Source organism: Bombina bombina, chromosome 1, assembly GCF_027579735.1.
Source record: "Bombina bombina isolate aBomBom1 chromosome 1, aBomBom1.pri, whole genome shotgun sequence".
Lineage (NCBI taxonomy): Eukaryota > Metazoa > Chordata > Amphibia > Anura > Bombinatoridae > Bombina > Bombina bombina.
In genome coordinates, this window is record NC_069499.1 from 1,573,324,556 (window position 1) to 1,573,341,837 (window position 17,282).

Consider the following 17,282-nt stretch of genomic DNA (forward strand, 5'->3'; position numbering starts at 1 on the left):
TTCACATGTACCATCTGTGCACAGAGCTATATAAATTATATTTTACCGTCCCATTAATTAGCTGCTATGTTTTGTTTTGGTCACATCAATTGCTTCCTTGACATCCCACATGAAAAGCCTATGAAACGCCTGTTATTTTATTATATATTATATGTTCTCATGTGTTTAATTACATCTTGCAGTTATATAATTTACTTATTTTGATGGTTTCACTAATTCCTACTGGGGCTCTTTTAATAGACTGAAATGGGCAAAAATCCCCCGAGCTGTCATACAATGCTTTACACAGGAACTTGGGATTGGGGCTGCTGAATAAATAATCAGGTGAATTACAGTAGGGGGTCATATCACTTTTAAAGTTAGTTTCTCTGTAACGCAAGAATCAAAAGTGACCGTCCCTTGGCTGTAAACTGCAGGTGGCTGTCTGTGTCTACAGACCAATGATTGGCTATGAGAAGGTTAGATCAGCAGAGAATTCCAGGGAAACAGCAGATGAAACTAAAGATATAATGGTGCAAAACTAAAAACCAAACGCATGGAGTTGCAGTATAATAGGTAGTGTTTGAGAGCCAATGGGTTAAATAATATTTGTATGTGACCTAGTAAGAGTAATGTGACATCTCTACGTTTCTCCCAGGTATGTGGCGCTTTCCTCTCTACGGACTGGAATGAACGACGCAAATGCTGCGGACAAGTGGCCAACTTTTTTGGCACAGGGGAATGCTTTATATTCAGTGTAAGTTTCTTTAATACGCCATGTGGTAGAGATAATAGAGGTAGTACTAGGAAGTAAATAAATAAAAGATGGAGAATGGAAATGGTGAAAAAACAAAATCAGAAACCTTTCCGAGAATAAGTATTAGAAGATGAGGTCCACAACCAGTGACACTGTTGATGTATAACTCTGGCATAGCCAATAATTTATGGTCTGGAATCACCTACGACACAGCAGTTGTGGTATGAGAACTACCTACCTTACAGGGACATTACATTCAAAATGCAACCCCTGAGCTAATTCATAAATTCATAAAGCAACTTTGTGATATGCATGAATCATTTATTTTTCCTGCTTCTGCTCTAAGTGTGATCTTTGTGCTTGTACCACACTCCTACAGAGGCTGGAGCCCAAATGATGTAAACTAAGTATGCTGTATAAATTGCCTGACCTGGCTACATGCTACACAACAGTTGCAAGAGCAGTGCGCAATCTCTTCTACAGTTAGCACTACTTGTTCACAAAAAAAGCAGATAAGGTAGACGTACCAGGGTTTACTGTATATTGTGCTAACAGTAAATGCATTTAAAATACTTATTTTCACATCTTTAGATTCGCCCAGAGATGGAGAAGTTCCTTTGGGTTGTGGTGAAAAAGCCGGAGATGGGTAAAGCAGCGCCACCATCTCCCCTCTCACGACCGCGCTCTTACTCTCATGGATCTCGAGTCTCTGCTTCTCCTCAACACTCATTATCTCCAAACCCAGCATCTGCTCCCAGCAGCCCATCCCAGCTCCCAAACTTCCTGACTGTTCCTTTTGCGTCAGATTCAGCACCAGGCCGCCTGTCCCCATTTCTATCTGTCCGACACTTCCAGCTACCATCTAAAACAGCCTCCATGTTTATGTCGGGGAACAACCAAGGCATTGTAATTGGTAAGTGTGCATCAAGTATCACCTCATAATCAATAAGTTAAAGGGACACGATCAGGCAAAAATTCACATGCAGATTCATTACATTGTGTTATATTGCACTAGGACCCCACATATACAGGTTTTGCTCATTTTACAACAGTTAATTTAACACTACAACAATTGTTACAGTGCTGACAGCGGACTATTAAAACTGGGAGATAAAATCCCCCGACAATTGCACTTTGTGTGAGGTTTCTTTAAAAGGGTAACTTGTCAGCACCAAAGAATCACCTGAAACTCTATCAGCTACCTCTATTACTGTACTACACTAAGGGGTGTAACATACATTACTGTATTACACTAAGGGGTGTAACCTACATTACTGTATCACATGAAGGGGCGTAACCTACATTACTGTATTACACTAAGGGGTGTAACCTACATTACTGTATTACACTAAGGGGCGTAACCTACATTACTGTATTACACTAAGGGGTGTAACCTACATTACTGTATTACACTAAGGGGTGTAACCTACATTACTGTATTACACTAAGGGGTGTAACCTACATTACTGTATTACACTAAGGGGTGTAACCTACATTACTGTATTACACTAAGGGGTGTAACCTACATTACTGTATTACACTACGGGGTGTAACCTACATTACTGTATTACACTAAGGGGTGTAACCTACATTACTGTATTACACTAAGGGGTGTAACCTACATTACTGTATTACACTAAGGGGTGTAACCTACATTACTGTATCACATGAAGGGGCGTAATCTACATAACTGTATTACACTAAGGGGTGTAACCTACATAACTGTATTACACTAAGGGGCGTAACTTCCATTACTGTATTACACTAAGGGGTGTAACCTACATTACTATATCACACTAAGGGGTGTAACCTACATTACTGTATCACACTAAGAGGTGTAACCTACATTACTGTATTACACTAAGGGGCGTAACCTACATTACTGTATTACACTAAGGGGCGTAACCTCCATTATTGTATTACTGTATTACACTAAGGGGCGTAACCTCCATTACTGTATTACACTAAGGGGCGTAACCTACATTACTGTATCACACTAAGGGGCGTAACCTACATAACTGTATTACACTAACGGGTGTAACCTACATAACAGTATTACACTAAGGGGCGTAACCTCCATTGCTGTATTACACTAAGGGGTGTAACCTACATTATTGTATTACACTAAGGGGTGTAACCTACATTACTGTATTACACTAAGGGGCGTAACCTACATTACTGTATCACACTAAGGGGCGTAACCTACATAACTGTATTACACTAACGGGTGTAACCTACATAACAGTATTACACTAAGGGGCGTAACCTCCATTGCTGTATTACACTAAGGGGTGTAACCTACATTACTGTATTACACTAAGGGGCGTAACCTCCATTATTGTATTACACTAAGGGGTGTAACCTACATTACTGTATTACACTAAGGGGCGTAACCTACATTACTGTATTACACTAAGGGGCGTAACCTACATTACTGTATTACACTAAGGGGTGTAACCTACATTACTGTATTACACTAAGGGGCATAACCTACATTACTGTATCACACTAAGGGGCGTAACCTACATATTTGTATTACACTAACGGGTGTAACCTACATAACAGTATTACACTAAGGGGCGTAACCTCCATTGCTGTATTACACTAAGGGGTGTAACCTACATTACTGTATTACACTAAGGGGTGAACCTACATTTCTGTATCACACTAAGGGGTGTAACCTACATTTCTGGATTACACTAAGGGGTGTAACCTACATTACTGTATTACACTAAGGGGTGTTACCTACATTACTGTATCACACTAAGGGGTGTAACCTACATTACTGTATTACACTAAGGGGCGTAACCTACATTACTGTATTACACTAAGGGGTGTAACCTACATTACTGTATTACACTAAGGGGTGCAACCTACATTACTGTATTACACTAAGGGGTGTAACCTACATTACTGTATTACACTAAGGGGCGTAACCTACATTATTGTATTACACTAAGGGGCGTAACCTCCATTACTGTATTACACTAAGGGGCGTAACCTCCATTACTGTATTACACTAAGGGGCGTAACCTACATTACTGTATTACACTAAGGGGCGTAACCTACATTACTGTATTACACTAAGGGGCGTAATCTACATTACTGTATTACACTAAGGTGCGTAACCTACATTACTGTATTACACTAAGGGGCGTAACCTACATTACTGTATTACACTAAGCGGTGTAATCTATGTAACCTACATTACTTACTACGGGGTGTAACCTACATTACTATATTACACTACGGGGTGTAACCTACATAACTGTATTACAATAAGGGGTGTAACCTACATTACTGTATCACACTAAGGGGTGTAACCTACATAACTGTATTACACTAAGGGGCATAACCTCCATTACTGTATTACACTAAGGGGCGTAACCTACATTACTGTATTACACTAAGGGGTGTAACCTATGTAACCTACATTACTATATTACACTACGCGGTGTAACCTACATAACTGTATTACAATAAGGGGTGTAACCTACATTACTGTATCACACTAAGGGGTGTAACCTACATAACTGTATTACACTAAGGGGCATAACCTCCATTACTGTATTACACTAAGGGGCGTAACCTACATTACTGTATTACACTAAGGGGTGTAATCTATGTAACCTACATTACTGTATTACACTACGGGGTGTAACCTACATTACTATATTACACTACGGGGTGTAACCTACATTACTATATTACACTACGGGGTGTAACCTACATAACTGTATTACACTAAGGGGTGTAACCTATGTAACCTACATTACTATATTACACTACGGGGTGTAACCTACATAACTGTATTACAATAAGGGGTGTAACCTACATTACTGTATTACACTAAGGGGCGTAACCTACATAACTGTATTACACTAAGGGGTGTAACCTACATAACTGTATTACGAAACTTAAAGTAGAGAGAAACTCTAACTCAACAGACTACATATATAGCACTCATAAGGGTTAATGTAGGGTACATCTATAAGTAGTACAAAAGACTCTATTCCTTAAGGCAAATCAGAGTTGCTGATAGTCTAGTGAGCATGCGTGTTCAACGTTAAAAAATAACTTTTATTGTGTCAAAATTTAATATAAAATGCTGGAAATTAATTTAAAAACACTCTCAGATGCTGGAGGATCAGTAATTAACCTGTTCACGTTTAGATAGATTATAGTAAAGTAGGTCATATATTGTCATATATAGATTATAGTAAAGTAGGTCATATATTGTACTGGTTGACTACTTTAGTTTAACTGTATCAAATTTATTTAAGCTGATACAGACTCGTAACAAGAAGTCTTATTTGAGTTATTGTGTATATATAAAAAAAGGGAAGAAAGATACTCTGTAATATTTACTAATAGTAATGTTGGTGAAGTATCAAATTATGTATTATATTATACACAAGTGTCACTGCATCTTACAGATTCACCATGTATCAGTACAGCTCTAACATTCTGGTTTAGCCCAATACTATCTGCTTATGGGTAACATACTCTGTATATTGGAGTAGGGTAATGAGAGTGCAATGCACCCTGGTAGAGATTAATACTATTTTGGCTGGGGGATTAACCCTCGGTGTTGATCTTTGAATACCAGTTAGGTACTCCACATAATGAGAAGCCACCACTTTATCTATTCAGTAGTGTATTGTTTATTTCTCCTGTTAAGTGTAGTCAGTCCACTGGTCATCCATTACTTATGGAATATTTCTCTTCCTAACAGGAAACTGCAAGAGAATTACCCAGCAGAGCTTGCTATATAGCTCCTCCCCTCACCTATCATACTCAGTCATTCTCTTGCAGCCTAACTAGATAGGAAGCTGTGAGAGATCTGTGGTGTTTTTTAACTTAGTTTATTTCTACAATCAAAAGTTTGTTATTTTTAAATGGCACCGGAGTGTGCTGTTTATTCTCAGGCAGCTTTAGAAGAAGAATCTGCCTGGGTTTTTTTCTATGGTCTTAGCAGACGTAACTAAGACCCACTGGCTGTTCTCATCTGAGGAAAAGTGAGGTAACTTCAGAGAAGGGGAATAGCATGCAGGGTCCCCCTGCAACAAAGAGGTATGTGCAGTAAATTATTTTCTGAGGAATGGAATTGACTGAGAAAATACTGCTGATACCATTGTAAAGTAAGTTCAGCCTTAAATGCAGCGATAGCGACTGGTATCAGGCTGATGTGTGTGTGCACTCAATGTATTTTCTAAGGAATGGAATTGACTCTGAAAATACTGTAAATACTGAAATAATGTATGAGCCTTAACTGCAGTAAAAGCGACTGGTAGCAGGCTTGTAAATAATAATACATAACTTTTAAATGTATGTTTAAAACGTTTACTGGCATGTTAATCGTTTTTTGTGAGGTACTTGGTGATAAAACTTATTGGGGCTTGATTTTTACCACATGGCCATTTTTGTTTTCTGCATAGAAACAGTTTCTGAGCTTCCCCACTGTTGTAATATGAGTGGGAGGGGCCTATTTTAGCGCTTTTTTGCGCAGTAAAAATTCAGTCACAATCTGTCTACTTCATCCTCCATGATCCAGATCGTCTCTAGAGAGCTCAGGGGTCTTCAAAATCCATTTTGAGGGAGGTAATCAGTCACAGTAGTCCTGTGACAGTGTATTTGACTGTGAGAAAAACGTTAATTATATAATTGTTATCCGTTTTTGGGTACTAAGGGGTTAATCATCCATTTGCTGGTGGGTGCAATCCTTTGCTAACTTAATACATTTACTGTGAAAATTTGGTTGCTATAACTATTTTTGTTCATTGTTATTTCAACTGTGTCAGTTTTTCTGTGCTTCTTAAAGGCACAGTAACGTTTTTTATATTGCTTGTAAATTAATTTTGAAAAGTATTTCCAAGTTTGCTAGTCTCATTGCTAGTTTGTTTAAACATGTCTGACTTAGATGAATCTCTTTGTTCACTATGTTTAAAGGCCAATGTGGAGCCCAATAGAAATTTGTGTACCAATTGCATTGATGCTACTTTGAATAAAAGTCAATCTTTACATGTAAAGAAATTATCACCAGACGACGAGGGGGAAGTTATGCCGACTAACTCTCCTCACGTGTCAGTACCTGCGCCTCCCGCTCAGGAGGTGCGTGATTTTGTGGCGCCAAGTACATCAGGGAGGCCCTTACAAATCACTTTGCAAGACATGGCTACTGTTATGACAGAAGTATTATCTAAGTTGCCAGAGCACGCGGATGAGATGAGAGCCATGTCAGATACTGCGTCACAGTTTGCAGAACGTGAGGACGGAGAGCTTCATTCTGTGGGTGACGGATCTGATCCAGGGAGACTGGATTCAGAGATTTCCAATTTTAAATTTAAGCTAGAGAACCTTCGCACATTGCTAGGGGAGGTATTAGCGGCTCTGAATGATTGTAACACGGTTGCAATTCCAGAGAAATTATGTAGGTTGGATAAATACTATGCGGTACCGGTGTATACTGACGTATTTCCTATACCAAAAAGGCATACAGAGATTATTAGCAAGGAGTGGGATAGACCTGGTGTGCCTTTTACCCCCCCTCCCATATTTAGGAAAATGTTTCCTATTGACGCCACCACACGAGACTTATGGCAGACGGTCCCTAAGGTGGAGGGAGCAGTTTCTACTCTAGCTAAGCGTACCACTATCCCGGTGGAGGATAGTTGTGCCTTTTCAGATCCAATGGATAAAAAATTAGAGGGTTACCTTAAGAAAATGTTTGTTCAACAAGGTTTTATTTTACAGCCCCTTGCATGCATTGCGCCTGTCACTGCTGCGGCAGCATTCTGGTTTGAGTCTCTGGAAGAGGCCATTCACTCAGCTCCATTGGATGAAATAAGGAACAAGCTTAAAACACTTAAGCTAGCTAACGCATTTGTTTCTGATGCCGTTGTGCATTTAACCAAACTTACGGCTAAGAACTCCGGATTCGCCATCCAAGCGCGCAGAGCGCTATGGCTTAAATCCTGGTCAGCTGACGTGACTTCTAAATCTAAATTGCTTAATATTCCTTTCAAAGGGCAGACCTTATTCGGGCCCGGCTTGAAAGAAATTATTGCTGACATTACAGGAGGTAAGGGCCATGCTCTACCTCAGGACAGGACAAATCAAAGGCCAAACAGTCTAATTTTCGTGCCTTTCGTAACTTCAAGGCAGGAGCAGCATCAACTTCCTCCGCTCCAAAACAGGAAGGAGCTGTTGCTCGTTACAGGCAGGGCTGGAAAGTTAACCAGTCCTGGAACAGGGGCAAGCAGGCCAAGAAACCTGCTGCTGCCCCCAAGACTGCATGAAGAGAGGGCCCCCTATCCGGAAACGGATCTAGTGGGGGGCAGACTTTCTCTCTTCGCCCAGGCTTGGGCAAGAGATGTCCAGGATCTCTGGGCGTTGGAGATCATATCCCAAGACTTCAAGACTTCTCCTCCACGGGGGAGATTTCATCTTTCAAGGTTAGCAGCAAACCAAACAAAGAAAGAGGCGTTTCTACGCTGTGTACAAGACCTCTTACTAATGGGGGTAGTCCACCCAGTTCCGCGGACGGAACACGGGCAGGGATTCTATTCAAATCTATTTGTGGTTCCCAAAAAAGAGGGAACCTTCAGACCAATCTTGGACTTAAAAATCCTAAACAAATTTCTAAGAGTTCCATCATTCAAAATGGAGACTATTCGAACCATCCTTCCCATGATCCAAGAGGGTCAGTACATGACCACGGTGGACTTAAAGGATGCCTACCTTCAAATACCGATTCACAAGGACCATTACCGGTATTTGAGATTTGCCTTCCTAGACAGGCATTACCAGTTTGTAGCTCTTCCCTTCGGATTAGCTACGGCTCCAAGAATCTTTACAAAAATTCTAGGATCACTTCTGGCGGTACTAAGACCGCGAGGCATAGCGGTGACTCCGTACCTAGACGACATTCTGATACAAGCGTCAAGTTTTCAAACTGCCAAGTCTCATACAGAGATAGTTCTGGCATTTCTGAGGTCGCATGGGTGGAAGGTGAACGTGGAAAAGAGTTCTCTATTACCACTTACAAGAGTTCCCTTTCTAGGGACTCTTATAGATTCTGTAGAGATGAAAATTTACCTGACAGAGGCCAGGTTATTAAAACTTCTAAATGCTTGCCGTGTCCTTCACTCCATTCCACACCCGTCAGTAGCTCAGTGCATGGAAGTTATCGGCTTAATGGTAGCGGCAATGGACATAGTACCATTTGCGCGCCTGCATCTCAGACCGCTGCAATTGTGCATGCTAAGTCAGTGGAACGGGGATTACTCAGATTTGTCCCCCCTACTAAATCTGGATCAAGATACCAGAGATTCTCTTCTATGGTGGCTCTCTCGGCCACATCTGTCCAAGGGGATGACCTTTCGCAGGCCAGATTGGACGATTGTAACAACAGACGCCAGCCTTCTAGGCTGGGGAGCAGTCTGGAATTCCCTGAAAGCTCAGGGATTATGGACTCAGGAGGAGAAACTCCTCCCAATAAATATTCTGGAGTTAAGAGCAATATTCAATGCTCTCCTAGCTTGGCCTCAGTTAGCAACTCTGAGGTTCATCAGATTTCAGTCGGACAACATCACGACTGTGGCTTATATCAACCATCAAGGGGGAACCAGAAGTTCCCTAGCGATGTTGGAAGTCTTGAAGATAATTCGCTGGGCAGAGTCTCACTCTTGCCACCTGTCAGCGATCTACATCCCAGGCGTGGAGAACTGGGAGGCGGATTTTCTAAGTCGCCAGACTTTTCATCCGGGAGAGTGGGAACTTCATCCGGAGGTCTTTGCTCAACTGGTTTGTCGTTGGGGCAAACCAGATCTGGATCTCATGGCGTCTCGTCAGAACGCCAAGCTTCCTTGTTACGGATCCAGGTCCAGGGACCCGGGAGCGGTGCTGATAGATGCTCTGACAGCCCCTTGGGTCTTCAACATGGCTTATGTGTTTCCACCATTCCCAATGCTTCCTCGTTTGATTGCCAAGATCAAACAGGAGAGAGCTTCAGTGATTCTGATAGCACCTGCGTGGCCACGCAGGACCTGGTATGCAGACCTAGTGGACATGTCGTCCTGTCCACCGTGGTCTCTGCCTCTGAGACAGGACCTTCTAATTCAGGGTCCTTTCAAACATCCAAATCTAATTTCTCTGAGGCTGACTGCATGGAGATTGAACGCTTGATTCTATCAAAGCGTGGGTTCTCGGAGTCGGTTATTGATACCGTAATACAGGCTAGGAAGCCTGTTACCAGAAAAATTTACCATAAAATATGGCGTAAATATTTACATTGGTGCGAATCCAAGAGTTACTCATGGAGTAAGGTTAGGATTCCTAGGATATTGTCCTTTCTACAAGAGGGTTTAGAAAAGGGCTTATCTACTAGTTCGTTAAAGGGACAGATTTCTGCTCTGTCTATTCTTCTACACAAACGTCTGGCTGAAGTTCCAGACGTTCAGGCTTTCTGTCAGGCTTTAACTAGGATTAAGCCTGTGTTTAAGTCTGTTGCTCCGCCGTGGAGCTTAAACTTAGTTCTTAATGTTCTTCAAGGCGTTCCATTTGAACCCCTTCATTCCATTGATATCAAGTTGTTATCTTGGAAAGTTCTGTTTTTGATGGCTATTTCCTCGGCTCGGAGAGTATCTGAGTTATCTGCCTTACATTGTGATTCTCCTTATCTGATTTTCCATTCAGACAAGGTAGTTCTGCGTACTAAACCTGGGTTCTTACCTAAGGTAGTTACTAACAAGAATATCAATCAAGAGATTGTTGTTCCATCTCTGTGTCCTAACCCTTCTTCAAAGAAGGAACGGCTTTTGCATAATCTGGACGTAGTCCGTGCCCTGAAATTCTATTTGCAGGCAACTAAGGATTTTCGTCAAACTTCTTCCCTGTTTGTCGTTTACTCTGGACAGAGGAGAGGTCAAAAGGCTTCGGCTACCTCTCTCTCTTTTTGGCTTCGTAGCATAATACGATTAGCCTATGAGACTGCTGGACAGCAGCCTCCCGAAAGGATTACAGCTCATTCTACTAGAGCTGTGGCTTCCACCTGGGCCTTTAAAAATGAGGCCTCTGTTGAACAGATTTGCAAGGCTGCGACTTGGTCTTCGCTTCACACTTTTTCAAAATTTTACAAATTTGACACTTTTGCTTCCTCGGAGGCTGTGTTTGGGAGAAAGGTACTTCAGGCAGTGGTTCCTTCTGTTTAATGTTCCTGCCTTGTCCCTCCCTTCATCCGTGTACTTTAGCTTTGGTATTGGTATTCCATAAGTAATGGATGACCCGTGGACTGACTACACTTAACAGGAGAAAACATAATTTATGCTTACCTGATAAATTCCTTTCTCCTGTAGTGTAGTCAGTCCACGGCCCGCCCTGTTTTTACGGCAGGTCTAAATTTTAATTAAACTCCAGTCACCACTGTACCCTATGGTTCCTCCTTTCTCGTATGCTTGGTCGAATGACTGAGTATGACAGGTGAGGGGAGGAGCTATATAGCAAGCTCTGCTGGGTAATTCTCTTGCAGTTTCCTGTTAGGAAGAGAAATATTCCATAAGTAATGGATGACCCGTGGACTGACTACACTACAGGAGGTAGGAATTTATCAGGTAAGCATAAATTATGTTTTCACCCACATTTGTTTGAATGGCTTCTGCGTTCATATGTGGAATGTCCAAAGTTGTGATTCACATAAATTAGTTGTAAGCTCTTAACATTCTGTTATAACCCGCAAGTTGGGTGTGCTAAAATAGCTACATAGGTTTGTTATAGGCTCATATGTTTGGCGTAACACTTGTATACCATGTATTAAAGCAGTGCTAAAATGACTTTATATGCTCATATGTTTGGCGCAACACTTATATACCATGTATTAGAGCAGTGCCCACTAAAATAAGTCAGAATTCAGCACACTTGTTATAAGCTCATATGTTTGGCGCAACACTTGTATACCGTGTATTGGAGCAGTGCCCACTAAAATAAGTCAGAATTCAGCATACTTGTTATAAGCTCATATGTTTGGCGCAACACTTGTATACCGTGTATTGGAGCAGTGCCCACTAAAATAAGTCAGAATTCAGCATACTTGTTATAAGCTCATATGTTTGGCGCAACACTTGTATACCGTGTATTGGAGCAGTGCCCACTAAAATAAGTCGAATTTCAGCACACATACAGATTGCAGGCTACCGCAGTTTAATTGGAGCTAATGTTAGTCTCACTGTTCAGTGTTTAGCCGGTACAGTATATGCACTCTTCCCCAATGTTGGTTAGGTTCTCTGCCAGTAGTTTATATTTAAACTACTAGTTTGTGAAATAAAGTCTACAATCCACAGCCTGTATCAAATGATTGCTCCAAGTGAGCCCCACTCCCGAGTAAAATACTCTTGTATCGTTTGCCCAATAAGCCTATCTACTGAATATTGAGCATATATGGTCCAATGTTATTGGAATGTAACAGTGACGATATGCCTACTTTGACTAGTTAGTTAATAAGTTAGAACAGGTTTGGTATTACAGCATTCTAAGGCTAATCTAAAAATACAGGAGCTCCAGGACTCCTCACCAATTCCCTAACGTCCCTGACATGTTTCGCCCTAACGGCTTTCTCAAAGGGGTGTAACCTATGTAACCTACATTACTATATTACACTAAGGGGTGTAACCTACATTACTGTATTACACTAAGGGGCGTAACCTACATTACTGTATTACACTAAGGGGCGTAACCTACATTACTGTATTACACTAAGGGGTGTAACCTATGTAACCTACATTACTTCATTACACTACGGGGTGTAACCTATGTAACCTACATTACTATATTACACTACGGGGTGTAACCTACATTACTATATTACACTACGGGGTGTAACCTACATTACTGTATTACACTACGGGGTGTAACCTACATTACTCTATTACACTACGGGGTGTAACCTACATTACTGTATTACACTACGGGGTGTAACCTACATTACTGTATTACACTACGGGGTGTAACCTACATTACTGTATTACACTACGGGGTGTAACCTACGTAACCTACATTACTGTATTACACTAAGGGGTGTAACCTACGTAACCTACATTACTGTATTACACTAAGGGGTGTAACCTACGTAACCTACATTACTGTATTACACTAAGGGGTGCAACCTACGTAACCTACATTACTGTATTACACTAAGGGGTGTAACCTACATTACTGTATTACACTAAGGGGTGTAACGTACGTAACCTACATTACTGTATTACACTAAGGGGTGTAACCTACGTAACCTACATTACTGTATTACACTAAGGGGTGTAACCTACATAACCTACATTACTGTATTACACTAAGGGGTGTAACCTACGTAACCTACATTACTGTATTACACTAAGGGGTGTAACCTACGTAACCTACATTACTGTATTACACTAAGCAGTGTAACCTACGTAACCTACATTACTGTATTACACTAAGGGGTGTAACCTACATTACTATATTACAATAAAAGTATAATGCCCCTTAAAAATTGATAATGTTCCTCCAACACTCTACTACTCAATCTGACTCTAACTCTACTACTTGCTCCCTGTTTCTAGGGAGCAAGGACTTATTTAATTATAGTGTTAGTATTATATATCTGCAAGGCTGTATGAGGTGACCTTTCTCATAAGATACGTATTTTTGCAGGTGGTGGAGGTGGACAAGCCCTGAACATTGATGCTGATTTGAATAACGGCAGGACAGAGCACTGTGAAACCTTTGACAATCCTCCTCTGTGCGAGGAGAACTTCCGCATCCAGCACCTGGAAGTCTGGGCCTGCCAGAATTTTTGAAAAGCAAACACTCCAAAAAGACGCCAAGTACCGACATTGCACCAAGTGCCAACGCTACAATCGAAAACTGGACGCTTGCATCTTTGTGGTTCATTTTTGTCTTCACTTGTTCTGGACGTCATAAACTATTAGACTAACGGAATGGATAATGCCATAGATTAACCACAGAACCATTTTTGTTATTGTAGAGAAAACTGTGAATTTCCATCTTGACCAAATGGTTATTCTTGCCTCGTTGACTGTTTGTGGCTAAATGTAAACACCAAGACTTACAAGTGTCCATCTATATGCAGTAGGCAAGGTGACATGAAGCCAACATAAGCTAGATAGATGGTACTAAAAACCATTCATGCATTATTTGCACAACTGTATTATATATGGTGTCTTGGGGGGATATTTTGTCACAGTAAATATATATTCCTTATAATACTAGGTATGATAAGCTTCCCAGTGTTTTTTGTTAACACATCTACTGGTAAACTGTTCCATGAATCTACTCCTCTCTCTGTAAAAAGGCAGACACAATTACCCTACAAGCTGGTAGAGCTTTCTAAATATTAGCATGTGATGTCTGTGAACCAATAGCCAAGCAGAGGTTGTAACTGCTATCTTCAAAACAAACTGATCCAGACAGTACTATTGCTATTAATACATTAGGGTCATTCTAAATAATAATGACACTAAATAGAAGTCTTTATGAGAAATGTTAAAAGATTTATTTTATGCCTCCCCACTGCAGCTACTTGCATAGGTCTCTCAAGATGATAACAGATTCATGCAACTGGAACACTCCCATTCAAGACAGCCAATCAAGGACCACATCAAAAAATAAAATGCCTTAAAGGGACAGTCTAGTCAAAATTAAACTTTCATGATTCAGATAGGGCATGCATTTTTAAACAACTCTCCATTTAACTTTAATAATTAAATTTGTTTTGTTCTCGTGGTATTCTTTGTTGAAAGCTCATTTCTAAGCCTCAGTGCATTTTGACAATTTTTTCACAGGCAGACAGCGCTAGTTTATGTGTGCCATATAGATAATATTGTGCTCTCTCCTGTGGAGTTATTTATGAGTCAGCACTGATTGGCTAAAATGCAAGTCTGTCAAAAGAACTCAGGTAAAGGGCAGTCTGCAGAGGCTTAGATACAAGGTAATCACACAGCTAAAACGTATATTAATATAACAGCGTTGGTTATTCAAAACTGGGGAATGGTAATAAAGGGAATATATATGTTTTTAAACAATAAACATTTCCAATGTCCCTTTAGTGAAATAAAGTACTTCATTATTTTTTTTTATTTTTTTTTAATTATATGTGCACTTGTTAGAGAAACAGCTTTAGACTGTTCATAATTATTTTTGTGTTCCCATAATATCTTTATGACAACTTAAAAAAATATTAAAATTATTTATGTAATAAAATGTTTATTTTATATAAACATAATCCAGTAAATGTAAAGATTCCTCTCTTCTGCTGAGGAAAAACATAGCTACTTCAACACAAACATTTATTTATGTGCAGAGCTAAGTTCTCCTCTTGTAAATTTTAGGGTTAAAATGAAAAAAGTTCATAAGTGCATGTTGTGGCATATAAACCTATATACATATGTGCTTAAAGGGATTATAAACAGTGCTCCTTTAGTAAAAACAAATATGTTAAACCAAAGTAAACAGAAAAAGAAACCGATTGTGTAAAAAAAACAGCAAACAACTTACTTGTTTTCTTTTAAAATGAGCATTTAGACATTCTCAGTGTAGCCACTGTTCTCAGGGAGATGAGAGAACTGAAAGGTTGGCAACTAAGGATGCATCCTGCCTATTCTGACCATGGGCAAATCTGATTCCTTGTTTATCTAATATTCACTTGATAATAAACCAGCTCATGTTACTCTAGGAGTTTTATTACATCAAGCTAGAAACACCTTTCTGTAGTGACCAAGGGGTCGATTTAACAAGCAGTGGATGCTGCATAAACGCCCCGTCATTTACGGTCCGTCAGAAATGGAAGTTTAACTTCTGGACTGAAATCAGCGTATGCTGTCGGCATTTAGCAAGGTCGAGCGGACATGATGTTCGATCAACCTTAAGTAAATCTACCCCCAAGCCTCCTTGTAGGGCTTTGACAGGAAGTAATGTACACTGCATAAATGATGTTTAAAAAATAAAATCCATTTCAAATGATAAATAATATATATTACCGTGATTTCTATAAAGTATAACCCTTTGCTTAGTGTTTTTTCATTACAACAATATCCCTTTAACCCCTTCCTGCCCTGACTTATTTGTCGACATTGGAAGAAAGTTTTAATGTAAACAATAAGTTAAAAAGTGACATAATGTGATTGTGTCTGGGGGAGTGTCTATGACGCTAGACACGCCCTCCAGCCTGCGATCCCATTCAGGGAGCGCCTTTGGCTTAAGTAAAGCCAAAAGTCTAGGCCGTTCTATACCATCCTAAGGGCGTTAAAGCCCAGTGCTGTTAGGGCGTCATAGAACGTCCTAAGGGTGGGAAGGCTTAAAGTATTAAAGTATACACAGAGGTTAAACATGTAGATAACATCTTGTTTAGGGGCCACAAGCATTTGCAGCTACATGACGCTCCTGATTGGCTCATAGGTGATTTTGTTACTTTATAGTTTTACCCTTTGTGGGAGTTAAAGATATAGGGGTTAATCACATTCCTTTAGAAACATTTTTCTAATGATTTTTCTATACACTTCGCCCTCTTGGGGGTTTTGCAGATAAATAATTTGATAAGATTTTTAAAAGCTTGTGATTATCCCCCACCTAGGGTCTGTAATGCTGTAACTTACAATTAGTTTATAATTAGACTGACCCTTCTCAAAGAAAACAGTTTTAATGTAACTTAAATGATTTTTGTTATATTATTTAGGTACTAATAAAGTTGTCATCGAGAGTGTTATAAAATAACAACAATAAAGTTGTGTTGATTACTTAGAACAAATGACTGAATCAACAGATTTGGTGACTTTTAGAAAGGAATGTTAGACTTTAACCACTTCCCTGCCACAGAGGTCTTTAATGCACTGCACCTACTGAAAGCAAAAGGGTTGATGAGACCGTAGCCCATCAGAGAGGCCCAATAGGGTTGCCACCCGTCCCTTAAAATACAGAACACTTATAAGTTACACATGCTGCAGGGTGTGCAGGGAGGAATATGAATAGTGCTGTCCAGAAACACAATACATGTTCCTTCCTGCACACCCTGCAGCATGTGTAACTCATAAGTGTCCAGAAAAATATGGCTGAGGTGGCAAGCCTAGCCCAAACGGAGGGTGTAAGATTAGAGAATAGAATAAGAACAATTTATAATAGAGAGAGAGAAAAATATGCATTTTTAAAATTATTTTCTGTCATGCAGTCATCCTAATGTGTTAGTTAATGTTTATTAGCTACTTGTAAAAAAAAACATTTGGAAGTTGCTTCTGATGGGAATTATTTAAGGGTTCCAGGTTGTTATTAAAATTTACCATTTGCTTTTTAATCTGGAAGGAATACCGTTTGTGTATAATAGTATATTGTGCTTTTCTACTGCTTTAAATGACCCAGTATCATTACTAGTCGCCAACTGTATTTATATGCAATCATTTTACCATATTGCTAAAACATGAGACATTATTAAAAAAACAAACATTTAATATTATGCATTTTATTGAACTCTGCAGGATGAATTCCAACAACTCCAAGTGCAGTGGAA

The 17,282-nt window shown here is 39.9% G+C and overlaps 1 protein-coding gene across 1 annotated transcript in view; it reads left to right on the forward strand.

The window, feature by feature from the left end:
- LOC128656247 (TBC1 domain family member 24) overlaps positions 1-17,069 on the forward strand; it is a 115,623-nt gene extending 98,554 nt beyond the window's left edge. The window contains exons 5-7 of the mRNA XM_053710053.1: positions 638-736; positions 1,328-1,649; positions 13,418-17,069. Of these exons, the coding sequence (XP_053566028.1) occupies positions 638-736; positions 1,328-1,649; positions 13,418-13,563 (567 nt within the window). The 3' untranslated portion in view covers positions 13,564-17,069. The remainder of the gene's footprint in view (positions 1-637; positions 737-1,327; positions 1,650-13,417) is intronic.
- Positions 17,070-17,282: the final 213 nt, after the last annotated feature.